The sequence below is a fragment of the Fusarium solani genome (genome assembly GCF_023522795.1).
Source record: "Fusarium solani strain SB1 chromosome Unknown bctg00000010, whole genome shotgun sequence".
NCBI lineage: Eukaryota > Fungi > Ascomycota > Sordariomycetes > Hypocreales > Nectriaceae > Fusarium > Fusarium solani.
In genome coordinates, this window is record NW_027072147.1 from 2,492,691 (window position 1) to 2,514,365 (window position 21,675).

General features: G+C 53.1%; 6 protein-coding genes across 6 annotated transcripts; 3 read left to right on the forward strand and 3 right to left on the reverse strand.

The window, feature by feature from the left end:
- Positions 1-8: 8 nt before the first annotated feature.
- On the reverse strand, positions 9-1,148 carry MRS44_014867 (uncharacterized protein; the record flags this gene model as incomplete). The annotated part of the gene is made up of 1 exon (XM_046281551.2): positions 9-1,148. One exon carries the CDS (start codon positions 1,146-1,148, stop codon positions 9-11), a length of 1,140 nt encoding a protein of 379 aa, XP_046127960.1.
- A 1,226-nt stretch (positions 1,149-2,374) lies between these two features.
- MRS44_014868 (uncharacterized protein) lies at positions 2,375-4,136 on the forward strand (the record flags this gene model as incomplete). The annotated part of the gene is made up of 2 exons (XM_046284274.2): positions 2,375-3,114; positions 3,161-4,136. The coding sequence occupies 2 exons, from the start codon at positions 2,375-2,377 to the stop codon at positions 4,134-4,136; spliced, it is 1,716 nt and encodes a 571-aa protein (XP_046127961.1).
- A 611-nt stretch (positions 4,137-4,747) lies between these two features.
- Positions 4,748-7,034, reverse strand: MRS44_014869 (uncharacterized protein; the record flags this gene model as incomplete). The annotated part of the gene is made up of 2 exons (XM_065618579.1): positions 4,748-5,761; positions 5,814-7,034. 2 exons carry the CDS (start codon positions 7,032-7,034, stop codon positions 4,748-4,750), a joined length of 2,235 nt encoding a protein of 744 aa, XP_065474651.1.
- A 2,677-nt stretch (positions 7,035-9,711) lies between these two features.
- Positions 9,712-10,821, reverse strand: MRS44_014870 (uncharacterized protein; the record flags this gene model as incomplete). Its single annotated transcript, XM_065618580.1, has 3 exons — positions 9,712-10,295; positions 10,345-10,593; positions 10,644-10,821. The coding sequence occupies 3 exons, from the start codon at positions 10,819-10,821 to the stop codon at positions 9,712-9,714; spliced, it is 1,011 nt and encodes a 336-aa protein (XP_065474652.1).
- Positions 10,822-11,485: 664 nt separating this feature from the next.
- MRS44_014871 (uncharacterized protein) lies at positions 11,486-14,351 on the forward strand (the record flags this gene model as incomplete). The annotated part of the gene is made up of 7 exons (XM_065618581.1): positions 11,486-11,633; positions 11,681-12,407; positions 12,458-12,615; positions 12,661-13,024; positions 13,072-13,422; positions 13,472-14,076; positions 14,122-14,351. The coding sequence occupies 7 exons, from the start codon at positions 11,486-11,488 to the stop codon at positions 14,349-14,351; spliced, it is 2,583 nt and encodes an 860-aa protein (XP_065474653.1).
- Positions 14,352-18,806: 4,455 nt separating this feature from the next.
- On the forward strand, positions 18,807-20,016 carry MRS44_014872 (uncharacterized protein; the record flags this gene model as incomplete). Its single annotated transcript, XM_046284275.2, has 2 exons — positions 18,807-19,072; positions 19,122-20,016. 2 exons carry the CDS (start codon positions 18,807-18,809, stop codon positions 20,014-20,016), a joined length of 1,161 nt encoding a protein of 386 aa, XP_046127965.2.
- Between the last annotated feature and the right edge of the window lie 1,659 nt (positions 20,017-21,675).

The following is a 21,675-nucleotide window of genomic DNA, read 5'->3' on the forward strand; positions in this document are numbered from 1 at the left end:
ATCCAAACTCAGGGCTTCAGGACAACCATTTTGCCGAAAGCCGTGTGCTCGACGGCGGCATCTCCGCACTTGTCCCAATCCTCATAGGAAAAGGAGGACACGATTTCGAAGCCGTTCTTCTTGCCGACCTTCAGCTGTCCAGTCTCAGCCAGCTTGATCATTTTTTGAACGTCCTCACGCTGATACATGAAGCCTCCCTTGACAGTGAGGTTACGGAAGAGCAGTTGAGGCCAGGGGAAGGGGAGGTTGGTATCGCCGCGACCACCCATGAGGACGATGCGTCCGTAGGACTTGATGGACAGCATGCACGAGGTGACAATGGTGCTGCCAGTGCTCGCAGGAGGGCCAATCTCCATGCATGCGTCAGGAGCGTTCTTTCCAGACGCGGCGAGGATGGCGGCGGTGTCGGCCTTGACATCGCCAGTGGCCACAACGGTACGGACTGAAGGGAAGTTGGCCTTGAGCTTTTCTAGGCCGGAGGAGGAGCGAGATACAGCGATGACTTTGGCGCCCATGGCGAGGGCGGTGGAAACGGTAGCACCGGAGAAGAGACCTGTGGCGGGGGTGACGACAAGAGTCTCGCCGGGCTCAAGATGGATGCTTCGAAGACCGCCAAATGGAACGCTGTGTGGAATGATGTGAAGAAGGTCTTCAATCGAGTATCCCAGACCTCCTTCACTCTCAGGGCCACAGAGGGTTTCCTCATCCAAGGGGTAGAGGTTCTCAAGAGGTGCCCTCGCGTATTCGGCGAGGGTGCCATCACGCCAGACATCCCTATGCAACTTCTTGGACTCTTCAGTCTGTCCATCAGACATGGTCCAGAGGATGTTGACGTTGGGATCGTCACGAGCTCGGATAAAGTTGTCGATGGCGACGAGCTGGCCGACCTTGAGAGAGACGGCATCCGGTCCCACGGCAGCGACGCGAGCGATACAAGCAGCACCTGGGACTAGAGGCCTCGGTTGGGTAAAGGGGTGAGCGCCGCTCTGACCACGGATCATGTTGAAGAAGTTGGGGTTGGCCTGGTTGGCGAGGACCTTGACGATGGCGGAACCGTGGATTGGGGAGGGGACGGGGAGGGATGTCTCGAAGGTGATGGAGTCATCCTCGTGGAGGACGAGGCCTTTCATGGTGGAAGGGAGAGCCATTGTAAAAGTGGGAGTGTAGATGGTGGAATGAGTTGCTTGATGAGGTTGATTGTCTTGTCTATTCACATCTCAAGGGCACCTTCTTGGGTTTTTATACTCAGAATTCACCGGTTACAAGGAATCTAGACCTCAACATCTGAGACGGAGTTAACAGACATTCTCCACGAGATTCATCATTCTCGCGAAGATTATTCAGTATCTCCTTGACATTCGGCATCTCTCAATGAATCAGATAACCTGTGAATACGACAAAGGGTATAGCGTTGAAGGAATACGAAACGAGGTTAGCGCGGTTTACAAAGGAATACGAAACAAGGTTAGCGTTTCTTACAAAAGGGGTATAGCGGGTAGAGGTCGACCCCTGGATGGTGTCATGGATTGTTTTTGCGACGGAGGCAACGGCTGTGCTAAGTCCGTTGCACATACATGATGCAGTGCTCGAGTATGTACGGATACCTAGACAATGGCTGCAGGAAGGCAATGTCATGTAATCCTGCAACAGGTTGGCCGAGTGAGCAGTGGCATCATGGTGAGCGTCATGCACAGTCAACAATGTCTCAGTCTGCAAAGGCTCACTCGATAAGCCTTGATCAACAATGGCCTCTACAAAGCCATTGAAGCTGCTCCCCAATGCACCCATCCTTCTGCAGAGCTCTCTTCCTTTGCATACCCGGGCTTAGAAGCTGCAGTCCCAGCTGAAGACTGAACCAATCCTGCCCCTGGGCAGTCATCGCTTCCCCTCTCCTCCCCTGGGCGAACCCAACCACCTCGTGGCTCGCCATGCATCTGATTGGCTTGTTACTCGCTGGGGTTGCGGCGAATCACGGGCGTCGGAGGCGGTGTTGTGAGCAGAGCCACTGAGCCTTGGAGAGAGCCTATGGAAGTGACAGAATAACGCGGACATGGACTCGCAGTCATGTGTATGCATCACGATGGGGGGATTTTGGCGGTGTCAACCCCCCTGTCGAACTTGATCGGCAGGCTTGTTCTAAGCAAGCGTTGTTGCTAAGAATATCCTATTGGCGATTGATGGGCAGTTTGAAGGCATCCATCCTTTTTCGGCAGAGCGTGAGCGTGTGTGTGTGTGTGTCATGTGCGATTTGTTTATCGCCTTCTTTCAAGCCTTGTTTCTTTTTCTCCTCTTCCTTTTCACCCTCTGTGTGACGTTTGTTTATTTCCAGCTCAAAGCTTGAAATGACATTGACGATACTCGTCCAACCTTCGCCATGGGCTGGTTCGTCAAGACAAACAAGGTGAAGAAGAAGAGCAAGAGCAGTAGTAGCTCATCCAAGACCAAGAAGCAGAAGAAGCCGTGTATGCTCGATCCTCCAAACGTCTACGGACCTCCTCGTCCTCAACAACAACAACTACCACCTCAGCCTCAACTTCTTCTTCCGCCTCCTCCGAATTACCCGTACTCTCACGGCTATGCAAGTCAATCGCAACCTCAATTCAGACCTGCCGGTCACCTCCCGGCTCCTCCAGCCTGGAACGGGTATCAGCCTGTTATTGTGAATCAACATTATTATCTTGGGAGTCAGCAGCAACCTCAACAACAACAGGTTCATCATCATACTTCTCTTTCGAGACTCACGGGTTCCATGGTCAACCTCGCCAAGGATGTCGTTCCTTTTACTCAGCTCTACGATGATGGCATGTCAGCTTGGCATGGATGCGCTCAGACGACTAATGCCGTTTATGCCGATGTTTACAGCCGGTTCAACAATGTCATGACGCTTATTGATCATGAGAAGCTCTGTGGTAACGAGTGTGATCTCTTCAGCTGGCATTCTTCTCCTCCTACGCAGCAACAATCTCAGGATAAGGCGTTTGGCAAATCTAGCAAACGCATAAAGCACAAGGACAAGGCACATATTGCAACATCCGTGGTTTCCGGCAACTACTTTTCCAAAGTCGAACTCTACGCAAACTCGAAACTCCCTGCGGATCTCCCCCCTCTAGCCCTGTACGTCACTCTTCTACTTGTAAGAAAATTCATCCTGACTTTATAGCTACCTCCCAACGTGGCAACTCCTCTGCCTCGCCGCCGAGTACTCTCAACGCGTCTACGAAAAGCCCCGGGGCAGCGAACTCGACGCCCACGTATCGTCAGACTGGCTCTCTGGCACAAAAGCCATGTGCATAAAGTCCAAACCAATGGACCACATGAGCACCATCGTATTCGCGATCCGGGGCACAGCAACGTTTATGGACTGGGCCGTCAACCTCAAAACCGCCCCTTCAAGCCCTTCGGGGTTCCTCGACGACCCGGGGAACCTGTGCCACGCCGGGTTCCTCTCGGTGGCTCGGAGCATGATCCGGCCCGTCGCCGCGCGGCTGCGGCAGCTCCTGAGGGAAGACCCTCGGCGGTCGAGCTATAACCTTATGCTGACGGGCCACTCTGCCGGCGGAGCTGTGGCGGCGCTCCTCTACTCCCACATGCTGGCCGAGACGGCCGAGGCCGAGAGCGAGCTCAACGCCCTATCCAATTGCTTCAAAAAGATCCACTGCGTCACCTTTGGTGCACCGCCCGTGAGCCTCCTCCCGCTGGCCAAGCCCGATCGTCCAAACCTCCGGAACAGCGTCTTTCTCAGCTTCATCAACGAGGGTGATCCAGTTGTTCGTGCCGACAAGGCCTATGTCAGGAGTCTTTTAGAGCTGCTTGCTTCACCACCACCAAAGAAACCAAAGTCGAGCTCCAAATCTCGAAAGAGTCACTCTCGTCCACCGCCTCCGGTTTGGAATGTGCCCCCTTGCACTCTCAGCAACGCCGGCCGGCTCGTCATTCTGCGAACGGGGGATCCTCGAGCCAAGCCCAAGGATCGAAAGACAGTAAGAGAGCGTATCGATGAAGGCGTCGTCGCCGTCACATGTCTCGAGGAACAGTTGAGAGACGTCATCTGGGGAGACCCCGTCTGCCATCTCATGAGCTTATATGCTGAAAGGATCGAGGTACTGGCCGTCAGGTCTATCAAGGGGAGGGGATAGGTTAATGTTACGAAAAGGACCGAGTCTAGTCGGCCCAACTTTATGATAATGATACCATACCACATACACCAACACTCAGATACCAAGTCAGAATCATTACACAGTCGTGGCGTACAGTCAGTTCAATTCAAAACATGATTAAACTAAGTTAGCTTCTACTCTTCGGCATCTATCAAGCCTCTTCGGTCGGACCTTTCTTTGCCTTTCACATAGTTCCCATTCCTGGTATATCATTCCCAGTACTCCCGTCCGTACTCCCGTCCTTGTTCCCAAGACCTTTTACTTCTGGTGAGCACGGGCACATTTCTTCCTTTCCTTCCGTACACGGCGCCAACAGACATCAACAAAGCAATACACCAAGAATAACCAACAGCACAAAACGCCAAGACACCGATCCGATGTTGGACCACCTTGGCCGTCAAAAACAGACCAGCCTCCGAAACAACAAACAAAGGGAATTGGAGCGTATCAAATACATACAGTCGACAGCAAGAAAACTCATCTTGAGGACCAACTAAACATGTGCGCTGACAAAGAAAAGAGAAGGGAGGGGAAGCAGCAGTGAGTCAGACGATCAAGTGATCGAGCTGCTGAAGATGACTTGGCCATTCCTACAGCCCGCCAAAGTCGATCTCGTTGGCCATCACTCCCATCGATGCTTGGCCCTGCCCAGCCATCGAGGCTTGACGTTGCCGTGACATCGACGCCTGGCTCTGGCCTGTCATGGGCGCTTGGCTTTGCATCTGGTAACTACCTGCTGTTTCTGGTGTTTGTTGCAGGTCGTACATGGACTGAGCATTCAGGCTCTGGTTGCGCATGCCCCGTGACGCCATGTTGTCCATTTGAGGCTGACACATCCCATCTCCCTGCATCGACATCTGCTGTTGTTGGTTTGGCAGGTAGTTCATCGAGTTAGGAGGTGTTCCGTCGCCCATCGGACTCATGACCATATCAGATACATTGAAATTGGTCAAGTTGTGGGGATATTCCATCCCAGGTGAGACAACGCTGGGCGGTGTCACAAACGAGGAACTCATATTGTTGTCCTGTTGCGATCCTGGGGGTGTTCCATTGCCACCATTCGAGTTGGCCAGTGAATCTGGCGTAGTGATCTGGTTCTGGTAGATCGCCATCGATGCTTGTGTCTTGGAATCAGGTGTGCTGGATTGGTCCTGGAACAGTGACATCTGGCCCATAGAGTCAGGTGTCTCCATCTGGCCCTGGTACATGGCCATTGGGGGTTTGCAATCCCTCTCGACCTGGGCCTGGAACATTGGCAGTGGAAGCTGCCCCAGAGCATCAGCCGCGCCCGACTGACCCTGGTACATGGCCATCGGAGGCTGCGCCATGCCAGCATTGCCGAAGCCGTCGAAAATGTCAATGTTGGCCATTTGACAGTTCTCTGGTGCGTTGGGGAGAATCGGGTTGGTGAGACGGGGGAGAACCTCAATCACCTTGGTGAGCAGCAGAGGCAGGTAGTGCCAGTGGCTGTGTCTCAACATCCCCAGGATTTGCAGCAGCTGCTGGAGATGATCATGAGGGCCAATACTATAAGGATGGCGAATGTGTGGTTGACGATAGAGAACATCATTCAGAAGATGGCATGCTTGGAGAAGACTCTCAATCTGTTTGTTCGTTAGCCGCAGGCTCAACCATCACACCATGTCTTGTACTTACGCATCCACTACCCACGACATCCATGCCCTTCATACTGGGGAGACCAGAGGCGATGGTCATGAGCAGGTCTCGACGAGAGGGGGCCATATATTCCTCGTTACCGTCGGGCCCATTGTTGGGAGTGAGCTGCCAAATGAGGTTTTGGAGCCACTGTTGATTTGTTCCCATATCAGCCAGGCTTGTATCCTGACAGGAGAACGCGATGGCCGCTTCTTGAAGTTGCTTCTGGAGCCCTGTGATCTGGGCCGCGGAGAACTGGCTCTGCACCTTCTTCCAGGTTGCCAAACAAGCGTTGTCGAATGGCTGAAAAAGCTTTGCGCGAATGGCAAAGGTGTTGACATCGAACATCCTGGGGTTTCCCGTCTCGTCACCCACACCAGGAAGGCGAATCGAAGACTGGAGAGTTTGAGGTCGATTACGCTGGATAGCGTACGATCTCTCCGTCATGAGCACAAGCCAGTAAAGGTGGCGTCTTCGTGTGGCATCTTCCCGCTCAAGGGACGAGTAGAAGTCCTCCTTGTGCATGCCGGCCATGTGCATCATGGTGCTTGTCTCACGCAGATAAAACCAAGCCTTGTCGTGGTTGTCCAGGGCAAAGTGGCAAGCAAAGATGAGGTAGTTGGTGACAAGAACGTAGTGGGTGATGGAGTCTTGGTAGTCGTTGGCTTTCCGGACCCGGATGCACTCATCGAGAAGGAGCTGGCTTGCAGCGATGTTGGCGCCCGGGTGCAGCTCAAGGTTGAATGAGTCGTTGACGGGCAGCGCAGTTCCAGGCTGGAGCATGACAAATGCGCAGAGAGCGCTCAACAGGCAATACACATCACGGCCCTGTTCCATAACCGTCATGTGCTCCTCGAGCGCACGTCTGTCGAGAATGGGCATCTGCCCGTAAACGTTGTCAAAGAAATATCGGAGGCAGTCCTTCATGAACTCGTTGGATAGGAGGCCAGTCGATGGTTCGGGACCATAATTCTGAGGTGTGACGGGCGCGCCAGTCAGTCTCTGATGGACCTTGGCGGCCAGGCTGGTTTGTCGCTGAGTCTCTCTCAGCTCGCTGATGACCTTCGCACGAGAGCCCTTGGGCCCCTTCTTCTGAGGAATCGCATTGTAGGTGCACAATAGCTGAGAACCAGAGCAGTTTCGGCAGGGGTTAGCGCCATTGCATCTGACCTTGCGACGATGGCAAGCATCGCAGGCGCGCTTGACGACTGGCTGAGGCATGGTGATCTGTGCCTGATTATCACCAACAGCGGAAAGTAAGTTTGAGTTGGCGGAGGAGCGCCCAGGCGGACGGACGCGGTGTCAAGAATGTTCCAGGAATCTGGGATTTGCCAGAACGAGTTCGCGTCAACCCAAAGTCCGGGGGATTTGCGGGGGGTTGATAAGTGTCCTTCGGTTTCGATGGTGTATCGGAAGTGGTGGAAGTACGAGGCGGGGGTTGGTTCGATAGGATTTGCTGAAGATGCAGGTTATTCGGCCCTTTCGCCTTGAACCATAATGCGGGGGATCATGGGTTGGCCAGCAAGCGCGAGAGAAGTCGTGGCGGTCGGTCGAGCACGCAGGTGGCTGTGATCAGTTGTTCTATTCGTAAGAATTCGAAGCGTAAAAGAGTATGGCGAGAGTTGGTTGGGGATGTTTTGTCTGGAGGTGAGAGAAGAGAGTGGATGTGGAAGGATTAGAATCAGGACGGGATGGGCAGACGGGAAGATGAGGTGAGAGATGGAGACTGAAAGAGAAGGAGATTTCGAGGAAGGGCCCAGGGCCAAGCCAACTGCAAGGCGAGACCGGGGGTGGGAACGAGGAAGGAACCCAGAGAGACGGGAGAGAGTGACGACGGGATGGGACGAGGGAGGCATGGACGAGAATGTACCTCTCCACTAGGAATGGGTGGAGGGAGACTTGAGCCCTCACTTTTCGCTCGTACCACCCGTCCCAGAAACGAGACAGCAGACCAAGGAAGGTACAACCAGCGGACGGGCGAGACATCCCAAAGGGGGAAGGGGCGTTGGAGAAATTAGCAGCGAACAGACAGTGCCAAAGCGGAAAGGAAGGCAGGCTACGGCTGGCTAGAGGCTACAGGCTACAGGGGGCTAAGAGGGAGCCAGGGTCCCCAGAGCGAAGCACAAAAGAGGCGCACTGGGGGCGGGCCCGTGTGTCCCGACCGTCCGTCAGAAGTGGTGTGCTCGGATATGACACTGTATACAAGCTCCTGGCCATCCAGTGAGCGTCTAGAGCTGGGGAACTTTTGGATTCCGTCGGTGGCGCAAGGCAATCATCACCGCCACACAGCACAGTGCAGAGCCCTCCTGTAACGTCGCACCCGAGCATCACAGTGCAATTTTGGACCTTTTGGCACAGACTCTAGGCGCGTGGTTCAGAAACGAAACCGCCAGTCAAAGCCACCGTCAAGCACCAGAATGAATGAGATTTTTTAATCTCTTGTCTAAGCTGTTTTGTAATCTCAGGGCCCCAGAGACTCAGATTTCTAGTGGACTTTTCTCAGACATTTATTATCAATATCCAGCATCGCTCAGGCCGTCCGGCGTTCCCCGGGCGCCGTGTCTAAAGTTTCTACAGCGGAGAGGTGTTCTCTCGCACACTCACTCACACACGCATCTTGTTGGCATGATTTTGACTTTTCTCTTGCTTTCCCAACCGCACCGTGTCTGATATCTACGTAATCAATTTGTGCCTTCTCTCGCTGGCTCGTCTTGGCATCTCTCTCGTTTCTTTTCTGCCATTTTCTTGTTCGTCGCTAGTTCCACTTGACTCGCGTATCGTGGTCTTTGCCCGCCAGCCTCGGCTCGGCAACGGTTACCCAGCCGATCGCTTTCGGGGGAGAGATGGCTTCTATTGGCTTCAACTTGTCGCCTTGCCTTGTGTAAACCTCGAGAATTGCATTCCAAATCATGCAGCTCTGAGAAACCTCCTCTTTGCTAAACCTCACAACGGTTTCTGTTGAGATAAAAGATTACACCTTGCAGCTTCGAGAATCTACTCTCCAGGCAGCTTACCATCTCCTCACTGCTGACTTGCGCCACCTCAACAACATCATCTAGATGCCGTCTCTGGCCTGCTCTCGTGGTCATCCGAGACGTCGGATTACTCATGCAAAAGATACTGATACTATTCCGCCTCTCTGGAATCTCTTGCCGTCCCTTAGCCCCCCCATGTCTCAGAGATGCCGTCCCTGGGCCCCTCAGAAGCCCACCGTCTCCCCACGTTTCCCAAGGCATGCAAGAGATCATCCGAAACATTCAGCTGTCAGTCAGTAGCTATCAAATAGCTTGGGCCTTCCATATCATGTTTGTCCTGAGCCGTCGTGAAACATGTCGTCTCAACCCAGCTTGCTCGCCTGGCCCAAGCCTCACTGTGCTGTAGCCGAGATGAAGGTCCCATCAAGACTGTCTCTCACCTGCTGCCCACGAGCGGCAGGGCATACCATTGCCTTTGATGCGGTTGCGGAACCGCATTGTTGGGTTGTCGATACGGGTTCCTGGGACCGATCGTCGTCGGTTTTTGCTCGAAACTCTGGTTTAATGTCTCTCATTGACTTGATCGATCTCGATGCAGTTTCCAGTTCCTCACGATGGGTATCCACGCAAATCTCCTTAACGCCGGGTTGGTATTGATTATACGATAAAGAAGCAACCATCTCAGACACGATGGGCTATGCTATGGCACCTGCCTTGCTCGCTTGTAAATGAAAGACTATCAGCAGGACAGTCTGATCCCTAGTTATTGATTCCTCATAAAGTCCAAGTTTCGCTTCCCCCACTAAATCTGATAGCTCGTCCATCCCGCTTTGACGCGGCCAGCTCTACCAGCCCTTGGAGAGCATCCCGTCGTGGGTCCGGCACTTTCTCATTCCCTTAGCACACGCTAGCCCCGTTACCCCTTACTGGTAGTATTCGTCCCTGTGATGCGAAGGCTTCGACTGAGAGTGCGAGTGCCCCGAGTGCGAGTGGGAGCGAGAGTGAGAACGCGAATGAGTCCGTGAGTGACGTCGCGAGTGAGAATGGCGTCTGGGTCGCTGGCCTTCATACGGCTGGCTCTCCATCACATACTCTTCGGAACTAGCGATCCGCTTCGCATCCATGGCCTTGTTGATGACCCTGCTAGGATGGAACCAGTTGAGAAGCCAAGCTGCGAGGGCCATGAGGAGAGCATCAAAGATGTAGATCCAATACTCCTTGGACTGGAGTTCGCTGTCCTTGCCCATGACATATTCAGCAACGCGAAACACGGATCGCACGAGAATGAGGAAGCTGGTCGCGTAGAGGACGTAGAGGAGCTTCTTCCAGGGCGTCGTGATCTCGAGGGACTTTTGGGTGGGCTGTCGGCGGATTCGAAGGTGGAAGACGAGGGTGACGACCATGAAGAAGCCGAAGAAGAGGATCTGAATGCCCAGACCTCCAACGATGATGTTTTCGCCTCTCTTGACGGCGTCCTTGTCCTTGGCCGTTGCGAGCATGCCGCCGCCTAGTCTAGGTTAGCATTTTTGGAGTTTTGTCTTGTAATCACAACGTACCTCCGCCTTGGGCAAAGAAGGACAAGACGTCGCCAGTGACAAACACCCCTGTCAACCATCGGGTGCTAATCATGGAAAGGTCTCCAGCATCGAGAAGGTTGATAAGACGGCCGAGGATCATGTAGATGGACGCCGCATACAGCGCCGGTCCCAGCAGAAGCAGGATAGACTGAATGATGTACGGGTTCTTGGTGAAATCGGGGGCTTCGTTCGCTGATAGAGCACGGCCAATATAGCCAACTGTCTCGACTACAACGTTATCAGCAAATATCTTCAGGAGAGCACGCGTCGCAACCTACATAGACATCCGATCAAGAACGGAATGAAGTACCATGTCCGGCTGCGGAGGAGCTGCCAGGTGTGGAGAATCGCTGCGAGACCAAAAACAACAATGAAGATGACGGCCGCGGGCATCGACGGGTTGTAGTTGTAAAAGACATACCCCTCGGAGGCGTCTGAGCTGCTATCGCCGGCCATGATGGGCTACTGGATGTTGACGTTCTCGTGTCCCAGGTCGTCTGTTGTCCAGGTTCCGGATGTTGGTGTTTACGAACACGAGGAGCTTGTCGGGGAGTTTGGAACAGGAAAACCCGAGGAATCGAGGTCTTGGCTAGAATATATATCCATCTTTACGTGGAAACGTATTTATGCTGGCGTTGCCCTCCTATTTCGACATGAACGTATTCAATGTTTGATGCATCTCTATACGCGGATAGATACTGCGGACGGCGATCCACTAAAAAATAGCGTGCAAATGCAGACTTTGGTGGAGTTTCAACTCTCCACAACACGGTCAGTATACGCGTATATCACATCTCAACCACCAACCGGACACGCCATGAAGCCGCAAATAGAGCAAGCTAGGATCACGACTCGTCCATCAGCCCTATGCATATTCGATACGCGCACCCGCGGCAGTTGGGCCGAGCATGACGTCGCGCGTCGTTGCCCCTGACATGAAAGCCGCGCTCTTGTCCGAATGCGCGGAACAAAGATGGCAATGCAATGGATGCGGTGTGTGGGCTAGCTAGCTCTGGAGCTTGCTTTAATACAAGCTTAATGCTTTCCCCAGCTATGGTCTTCTTCAAGGGTCCCAATCTTCTTTGTTCTTTCCCAAGCTCGATAGCCTAACTCAAGATCCATGGCGTATTTCAAGGGATCCCATGACAGCACGGGGGTGCCAGCATCTCCGTACAGCGACCTACCAGAGGCCGTCATTCCTGAAGATAACCTTCCTTCCTACGAGGCTGCGATCGGGAATAATCTGCAGCAAACGACTTCGGTAACCAGTACGTTGCTCAACTTAACCCCTCGTTACCCCGCTAATGGTCGATAGACGATGGTCGAATCGACGTCGATGTCAACTCGCGCTTCTGCCGTGCCCTTTCCCGTTTCATCCCCGACTTCAAGGCGCCTCTCCCAACCGAAGAGGAGTCTGGATCCCCAGAATACTCCCAGTTTCCTGAGCAGAAAGGAGAGTCGTCAATATTTCACCAATTTCCCATTAAGCTCAATATCGTCATTCAAGTCGTCGGGAGCCGCGGCGATGTCCAACCATTTGTCGCCCTAGGCTGCGAGCTCCAGAAGCATGGCCACCGAGTGCGTCTAGCCACACACAATGTCTTTGACAAGTTTGTCCGCGACGCTGGGCTCGAGTTCTATCCGATCGGCGGCAATCCCTCGGAATTGATGGCGTACATGGTCAAGAACCCCGGCTTGATACCCAGCTTGAAGAGTCTCCGCGGCGGAGATATCCAAAAGAAGCGTGTTATGGTGGCCGAGATGCTAGATGGTTGCTGGCAGTCATGTCTTCAGCCAGACCCTATCAGTGGGCGTCCATTTGTTGCCGACGCCATCATAGCGAACCCTCCTAGCTTCGCCCACGTCCACTGCGCGCAGGCGATGAGCATCCCGGTCCATTTAATGTTCACCATGCCCTGGACCAGCACGAGGAGCTTTTCGCATCCCCTAGCGAATCTGAAGTTTGGAAGCAAGTCGGTTATGGATCAAGAGACAGCCAACTATGTTTCATACAGCGTGGTGGAGTGGCTGACCTGGCAGGGGTAAGTGTTTGGAAGCTTTCGGTTGCATGGATACTGACTGACATGGTTAGTTTGGGTGATGTTATCAATGATTGGCGCAAGACGATTGATCTTGAGCCTGTACCCTTGTCTGAGGGTCCTCTGCTTGCTGAAACTCTCAAGATCCCTTTCACATATTGCTGGTCGCCAGCGTTGGTCGGAAAGCCAGCAGACTGGCCATCTTATATCGGTATGTCAATTGATCAATTTTAACTAACAAGACTGACGAGATCAGATGTTTGCGGCTTCTTTTTCAGAGAACCTCCCAACTATACACCTCCTCCCGACCTCGCAGACTTCTTGGCTCAAGGCCCTCGTCCCATCTACATCGGCTTCGGCAGTATTGTCATTGATGATCCTGAGCGTATGACCAAAATTCTCGTCGAGGCTGTGCATAGGACAGGTGTCCGAGCCATTATTTCTCGAGGATGGAGTAATCTCGGCGGCACAGAAGAGAAGGATATCTTTTTCTTGGGAGATTGTCCACATGAGTGGCTCTTTACACAAGTGTCTGCCGTCTTTCACCATGGTGGCGCGGGGACAACGGCCTGTGGTCTTCTCAACGGTCGACCAACGACTATTGTTCCCTTCTTTGGAGAGTTCGTATCACCTACCCCAAGTACAGTCTCTCGCTAACGTCCTGCAGTCAACCATTCTGGGGCGAGATGGTTGCGGCATCAGGGGCAGGACCCCTTCCAATTCCCCACAAGCAGCTCAACGTGGACAACCTCGCCGAGGCCATCCAGTTCTGTCTCACGCCAGAGGCTGCCTCAGCCGCTGCCGAGATCTCGCACCGCATGAGGAGGGAGAATGGCGTCGTCACTGCGGTGCGATCGTTCCATGCCAACCTACCTTTGGAGAACCTGCAGTGCGACATCCTGCACAATCAGCCTGCCGTGTGGCTGTTTAAGCGAGGAGGCAAGCAGATTAGGTTGTCCAAGGCAGCGGCTGGTGTCCTGTTTCAGCATCTCAAGGTTGACCACAAGAAGCTAGCTATGTATGTTGCCTGACAGCGTGAACCATGAGCCCTTGGCTGACAGTTGCAGAAACGAGACCAAGACTATCAGGATCGTCAACCGGCGATGGGATCCCTTGACCGGGACTGTCTCATCTATGCTCGGCACATCAACTGACATGGCCAAAGCCACCACCGGCATTATCACAAGGCCAATTCAAGCATATCAAGAACGCCAAAGGACCCTTATGGCCAACGAAGCCCCTGAGTCCGCAAGTCCTCATCTCTCACCAGCCCCGTCGGAGCATGGCAGCATATCCAGACCACACACCTCACACGGTGGCAGCGGAAGTGGATGGAAGACAGCCGGCGCAGTAGCCTCTGCATCAGCATCAGGAGTTGGCGGATTCTTCAAGTCGTACGGCCGCGGCTTCTACGTAGATCTGCCGCTCGCCATCACGGAAGGATGTCGTGCCGTGCCCAAGCTCTACGGTGAAGATGTTCCCGAGAACGAGCCGATCCACGACTGGCAGTCGGGTGCTCGTGTGGGGGGCGTCAACTTTGTCCGGGGAATCTCTGAGGGCTTTGCCGATTTGTTCGTGCAGCCTTACAAGGGGGGCAAGGATGGTGGTGCGCTTGGCGCTGCCAAAGGTGTCGGCAAAGGCGTGGTTGGTATGGCGACCAAGACAGCTTCAGGTGCGTATCTTTCAGCTCGTGTCCCATGTTTAACGAGACTAACAGTTCTGGCAGCAACTCTTGGAGTCGTGGCATACCCAGGCCACGGCATCTACCAGAGTATCCGTACGCTTGTACACTCTGGCGCACGAAAGGCGATCAAGCTCGCTCGACGACAAGAGGGCGAGTATCTCATTAACACTCAACAGCTTGATGTGCCCTTGATTCTAAGCGAGTTTGGGAGACTCTGTCAGAAAGAGTCGAGACAAGAGATATCAGATCCTATTGAGAAGTAGGGGCTAGGAAAGCCAGCCGTTGACATCAGGTGATAATCCCCACTCTCACGACCACGACATAGACTTTCTTTGTTTAGAGATACCTACAAGTTATAGATAGATCGCAATACCCCATTGCTGTTGCCTCTGGCCTTACACAGCTATCGCTTCCTCAAATCCGCTCCGTCATTGTCACCGATCCCTGTCCTCCTGTACTAGAGAGAAAGCATCAGCCACCACAGTGCGCCCATCCGACCAGTAAGACGCTCTCGTTTGCGAAGTCGGCAACGCACTGTATACCTCTGGCGAAGCGGGGGGTAACTCGTCCTTCCCAGGCCAATCTCATCACCGCCTGCACGACCAGTGGCCTCATCGTGCAGTAGCTGCCGGACAGGCCGTGATCTAGCGTGAGCTTCGAGAAGAACCTGCTCGTGTGCTTTTTACGTTGAGCTGTGGAGCAATTTGCGAAGGGGCGGGCAGTTGGCGTTTGCATGAATCGTGCGGCAGTTCCGGCACTAGCAAAGTTGTTTCCATGAACGATGATGATATTCGCGACTCTTTCGAGAAAAAGGGAACTGGATCAGGCATTCTTGTTTTCACTTGGTCCCGCGTTGCATGAGGGCGCCTCCTCCGCGTAATCTGCCGTACCCCCGTTCGTTTCTTTTCAACGCGGAGAAGCGCACTTTGCAGCTGGAGCCAAGGCCACCCCCCTTGTCCTTTCTCCCCCAGACTAAGCCCAAACGACCCTGGCGCGAATTGGATCGGACCGAAAAGGCCAGCAGTTTTCTCCAGAAGTTGTGTGGCTTGCGAGGCTGATGAATGGGCAATTGCTCGCTGTTGCGGCTTTTGTGTCGCGATCCTGTGTTTGCGTGTTGAAGTTGCGGTAAAAGCGTTCCAAGGGACCTCATCAGATCATGGGAATAGGTAACCATGCGGTTTCGAATGTCTCCATCGCAGAGGGAAACTGTCATGTGCCGGGAGTGTCCACTGGAGTTGCAACGTTGCTTGGTGTTTGTCAGGCCAGGGTGAAGGGGCTGGCTGATCACAGGTTCAAGGATGTGCCCGCGGTTTTCGGTAGGCTCCGGACATGGGTGTTGCTAGTATGGCCTACCCTAGACAGATCTCGAGATGCCGAGGTTTTGTTGTTTTCTGCGAGTGTTGGATGTTTCTTGAATCCTACGGCCAGCGTTGAAATGGCTGTTGTTTAGTTCTCAGAGTCGGGCCATACAATTGTGGTTCTTCCTCTCGGCTTCGTAGACCCGAGAATGACTCGGACAAAGAAAATCCCCGCGACCGGCGGCTCGGATTCTTCGTGCTTCATCATCAGATCATGGTTTTGTTACGTTATGCGGACTTCAGACACCGCTCAAGTCGAGACTCTTCCGAGTGGGATTGAGCTAGCCTTCATTTACCCTAGAGCCCGAGGAGTCTCGTGGTCTAGACATCATTCTTGTCTGTTGTCTATCCCGGTGCCCTAGGTAAGTATTATCTGAGTTGTAAATATTGTGTGAGAGTTTGTCCATTTTCGCCTTGACGTTGCTTTAACCTCAAGGCATAATTGAGATTCAACGCTCTCCCAACGTGACATGTGCTTCAACCCTTTCAAGACATGGGATTAAACAATGGCACACCAACAATCGAGATGACTCTCGCAAGACAGAAATATGAACAAGAAGAACTAGGGCCTCACCCCCGACCATGACCTCCTAACCAAGACTTGCCTTTTCGAGACATCGGGTCAAGTGCCGGCCACTCACGGCGACCGTGAGCGCGATCCGGAGCGGCCCCACAAATAGCCCCGATCTGCCGGCTGGTGTTGACGACTACATCCGCCGATACTCTCAGAAAGACTCGGTGAAGAAATGCTGAAAGAAGCGATTTAATAGTTATATATAAAAACTGAAGTATCATCATGAAAATGCCAGAAGCTACAAGTCTAACAATGCGTAAGGCCCAAGTTGGGTGAGCCGACATAGGGACCTGAAGAGACAAAGTTGAGCCAATCGACCCTGGCAGTGCTAGTGAGAGGACAAAGCGCAGAATGCGAAAGCCTATCAGACGGCCATTCGGAACTGAAGCCGTTGTTGGAGAATTTTTATGTTTCAAGGCGGCCGTTGGATGAACTGGAGTTAGGCCCAGACATAGGTCCACCGTATATGTAAGGGGGAGAGGTCGTTTTCTGCCAAAGGATGGGCGAATTTTGCTCTGCTACATTCTCGGTTGGTTTCCATTAAAAACTGGACCGTGATCTCAATGAAGCCCGCACTTCTCACTTTGGCTTGTCTGAGTAACTCTTTGTGTTAGGTATCAGAGGGTACAACATGCAACTCTTTGGCTGATGACCCTGGGAGCGTCAGAAATTCCCTCTATGTCTCAAGATTGACTATGGGCCTATAAGGAATGCAGGGAGCTTCGATACTGCCATCTTCACCGCCGATACAGAACACCACGACATCTCCACTGTCGGGTCTCTTCCCGTGGACCCCCACAGCTGAGAACGACGACACGCACATGACCTTGTTGCTTCTGGACGATAACGTGGGGTGGTCTGATCTAGAGTTTCTAACTGAGACATACGGGCTGATAAACTTGCATTAGGCCAAATAGTCAACGGTACTTTTGACATGGGGCACGGCTCGCTTCAGGACGGTGAGTATGCTCGAAACGAGGTCATTCCAACATCTACGCATCAGGCGACTCCAGTAATGAGACCTGAGAGAGTTTCCCCATCCTTAATGGATACTTGGGGTTTTGGTAGGTTTATATGGGGGAGTGTAGGGATGCTTGGTGGTTATATGCCAGGGATATACAACCAGAGCGCACAAACAGAACCTGCTTTGAACGATCATGTTGCTCAAGAATTAACGACGGTAGTAAGTTTAAAGGTTTGGAGATGGTCTTTTCTTCTAATAACGTACTTTGCCATTCGCCCGAAGGAAAATTGTCCAACTATCCCATGCCGAGAGACAGATATATCACCCGAGAACCTATGAACTGACAAGTGTGGATACTCAGTAGCCCCTTCACGTTCCGCCCCTTAAGACATGCCATCTTTCGGCCGAAAGCAAACTGCCAGAATTGCCGGACGAAGCTGGGTTCTAGCGTGATTTCGGCATTTGCCTCGGACGGGTTACCTGTTCGGGAGTTGTATGATGCCGAGCAAGACATTTCTAGGATACTGCCGGCGGCTGGAATGAGGATACGGCTCTAGACTTCTTGGCAGGGCATGGTGACGACGTCTGTGGTTCCGACGTCTGTGGTTCCGACGTCTGTGGTTCCGACGTCTGTGGTTCCGACGTCGGATTCCAGAATATGACGGCCAATATCAAACTAACTCGGTTGATATTGAACGCTGATCAGTCAAACATCAACACAATCCCAGTAATTCGCGTCTACAGCTGTCACTGACCCATCAAGGGCACCTTGACGACCCTCGTACTGCTATGTGAAAGAAGTACGTACTCCTTGTTGTAACGCAAGTGAGACACAACGCCTGTTTCGGGCGGAAAGATCTCAGATCTCGAACGATACCCGCCCCAGAACGACCAAACGGCCTCCTCCTATTTGATTACGAGGGATTAATGGAATTTGCTTGCGGGGAAAGACTAAGCTTCTTGAAGAAGCTCTGGTGAGAGGGAAATGGGTTCCATGGAAAGTGGTTCTATGGAACGAGATGCATGGGCATCCCTTGCTGATGTGGATTCACGGTCTTAAGATCAGGTGAAAATGATGTAGCAAGGGGATAGGGATTGGCCAATGAAGAATCAGACTTGAATAGTAGGAGCTGGAAAGTCTTTGGTCTGAAGAGGGCCTGTCAGTTACTCTTGGAGCTGACACAATCTACTAACCACACTTCTCATTCTTTCCTCATAGATTGTTCCTATGAACTGAACAGTAAGTTTTCTATACCCAATTACGTCTCTAGGTACTGCTGACATTCGATTTCTTTTCCTAGACGCTCCACAACCTCCATCGTCCCGTCGATCGAATACAGCATCCCCAACCACGCCGCAACCCGAGAATCTAGCCGTCCGGCAACTCGAACCGAATCCAACGTGACACTTTGATTAATCGAACGATGCCTGTCAACCACGACCTCGAATAACATGACACTGCCGTCGGTCAGGACTCTGCGCTGCAAGTGCCGAGTGGAGAAGCTGCTGCCACTCTATCGACCGTGTTGCACGACGGTTACAGACAGAGCCGTCTGTGAAGCATCAGCTGTTGTACGAGATCTCTGGGGTAGCAGAGAAGAGTGATATTACCTGCAGCACCCGAAGAACAAACATGCTGTGCCCAAAGTCTGATAAAGAAGCGAGTGAAGCCCGAGATGGCAGCTGTCGACGTTGTGCAGGGGAAATGACTCCTTCTACTTAAGCCGTCGTCTGGCTTTTTCAGAAACAGACATGAGTCTCTTTCAAGACACGAAGGAGGAGGACTCAACTTGGACCATATTCATTCTTTACCGGCGGCATCATGGGCTTCACAAGCCTCCTCATCCATCTCCTGGCGGTGGGAATTTCAACCACCGCCGCCCTGGACAGGCCTGTCGTTCCTGCTCGGCCTACAAAGACTACTTTAACTGTCGACTGTCTCTGGTGCACTGGCACAGAGGTGTTTGATACTTCCTTTACTACTTCTATCGACGAACACTTTTCTTTCCCTGGTTTCCCTCCAGAGGTTTCCAAGACGACTGTTTGTGCGCAAAAGTGTTCTGTCCTTACGCTCTCTACTGTGACTTGGTAGGTTGCTTGGCATTACTAGTCTAGCATATATACTGACGGCTTATAGGAAAAGCGGCATGTCCAAGGCTTCCCCGTTTACGCCGTCGGCAGTGTCGACCTCGTGTGTCACGATATACGACGACACCTCTATCCCTTCGCTCGTGACATTGTCCTCGACGACAGCTTCGACTTCGTGCTCTACAAGTTCAGAGATGATGATTTCTTGGGAATGGGTCACGCCATCGAGTTCGAGTATCTGGGGAATACCCCCCGGGGAGCGAACATGGACTCTGGGAACTCCTATTGGAACTCCTATCTGGAGTCAAGCAAGTTCCTTCCACTTCTCCCAGGCGACGGACGAAGCTTCGGGCTCGGAGCCCTGCACGACAGAGTTGACGGTGACGATGACCAAGACCATCACAGAGACATGGCAGTCCCAGACTCCCATGACTACAACCTTGGTCCGCACACGATCTACAACCATCGAGACGGTCGTTGTCGAGACGTATTCGACGTCGACAGGAGAGAGGGTGGTCGGAGGCACGAGGACGGAGACAACTACAGTCCAGGAGGTTAGTTCGGATAAGGATTGTGTGCAGGTTGGGAAGTGCTGCGCCGCGTGCTCTGCGACGGTTGCACCTGGGGAGTCTGGGATGGCCTCTATTCTGTCTGTTGGGTCTGTATCAACAGACGGAGAGTACGTGTCGTCCTCTGAGGGGTCTATCTCATGGACATCTGGGTCTCCTTCTGGGTCTCTGACCCCCAACAGCACTGAGGACTCAGTCTTTGAGACGTCAGAGACCGGGTGGGAGACCGGATCAGAGGTCTCAGGGACAGACTCGGAGTGGTCTTCTGGGTCCGAGACGATTGTGCCAACATCTATCCAGACGGCCGGAGGAGCCCAGGTGACGGCGGCTCTCGGGATAGGGGCGCTTCTTGGTCTGATGGGGCTGCTGGTTTGAGCTCATCTTGCAGGAGAGGGAGGAAAAGCTGACGGGACGCTAAATAATGATGATAGGACTAGAGGAGTTGGCGCGTCGACCTGAAGCGGTGGGCTAATTTGGGACGCAACCCCATCCATGATAGCATGTAGCAAACATTAAGCCATCTGGCCATGAAGGTCCACACTCTTTCCCACCCCCTTCGTGATACAGTAGTCTCGTCTTGAGGTGAGCTGAGCAGCCAAGAGGAGACACGCCCCAGTAAGCGCTGGTGAAGCATGACGCACCCCCTTCCGATCCAACTCGGCCTCGTGGTAATGTGTTGGGGCCTTTTGAAAGCAGGCCATGCATGACAACTCTCGCAGCATGTACCTCTAGCCTTGACAACCACATGCCGCCAACCTAAAGAGGTATCAGTCGTGACGGGAGACCGAGTTGGCGTGGGGCTTGGGCTAGGACGGTGTGGTAGATGGCTTCGAGGCGGGTTCTCTTAGAAATTAGCTGACAAGGCTTGGTATTTGGACAGACAAGGCTAGAGATATCACGACGAAGAGAGAGAAGCAGAATGTTTTAGCCTTATAGAAGTGTCCCTGAGAGTCCATCTCTTTTCCGTAGCGTAATACATAAATATGGTTCTCATCTACAACACCAGCCTCTTCCAGCCCGAGTATCATCCCACCCAGTACAACAACTCGGCGGCTACAAGAGTCTACCTGCCAAGATCTCTCGGTCGATCACAAGGGGGATCCCGGAACGGGGGTCATCCGGAAAACCTCAGCTGCAAGTGCTCATCCCGGGTCCCCCGGCCCCGCGTCCGGTCTGATCAGACACGGTCAAGGTGGACCCCCTGAAGCCGAGAGATGGAGCCCAGGATGGAGATGCAGGCATGCAGCGGTGTATGTGCGTCGACAGCTGGTGCCCTGCAAGGGAGGAATGCGCCAAGGGGCCAGATTCTATCAAACGGAGGTTGCGATGCCCTCGCGCACATGGGATACCATTGTTGAACCCATTTACATGCTCGATACAAGAGTCCCGATAGCCTGGAAGCTTGCCGGCTCAACAGTCATTTCCACAAAGCCATGAGCGCCAGCCTCTGGCAACTCTGATGTGCCCGGCACTCGATCGAGTAAACTCTGCGCCAAAACCCACCTGTTCAACTTGAAATGGCTGCTCCTGAGGCGCACCCGCGTACGATACAGTTTGTCTCCTCTCGGTCCCATTGGCCCGCCCGACTTCTTGGAAACCGGGATAAGTTCCAAGGGTGGAGCTGAACCAAGTGCTTCTCGATCCCGGAAAGGGTCAAGCTGCGTGGCTTGACTAAGATGCCCACCGCTGGCGGCTGAGTTTGAGAACTGACAGCTGTGGGATCGAGAAGCAGAAGAGATCTCGGGGAAAAGAAGAATTCATGATGCGAGAGGAGAGAAGAAGGCTAATACTGCATGTCCTCCGGTGTGGTGTGAGGGTTCTTCGTGGATCGGCGGGTGAATGTACAAGTCATCTCAGCGGTAAGAAAGGACCAATGGAATCAAGAGCCTTACTTTTTCTCCTGCGAGAGATGAGGTTACAGTGCTTGGACCGAACGATGTAACTAGACCTGCTTGACGCGGTTTCTGATCTTGCATGAGCGCGTTGGCTCCGGGTTCATCAGCCCTGTGAGTAACGGATACCGGCTCTTGTCTT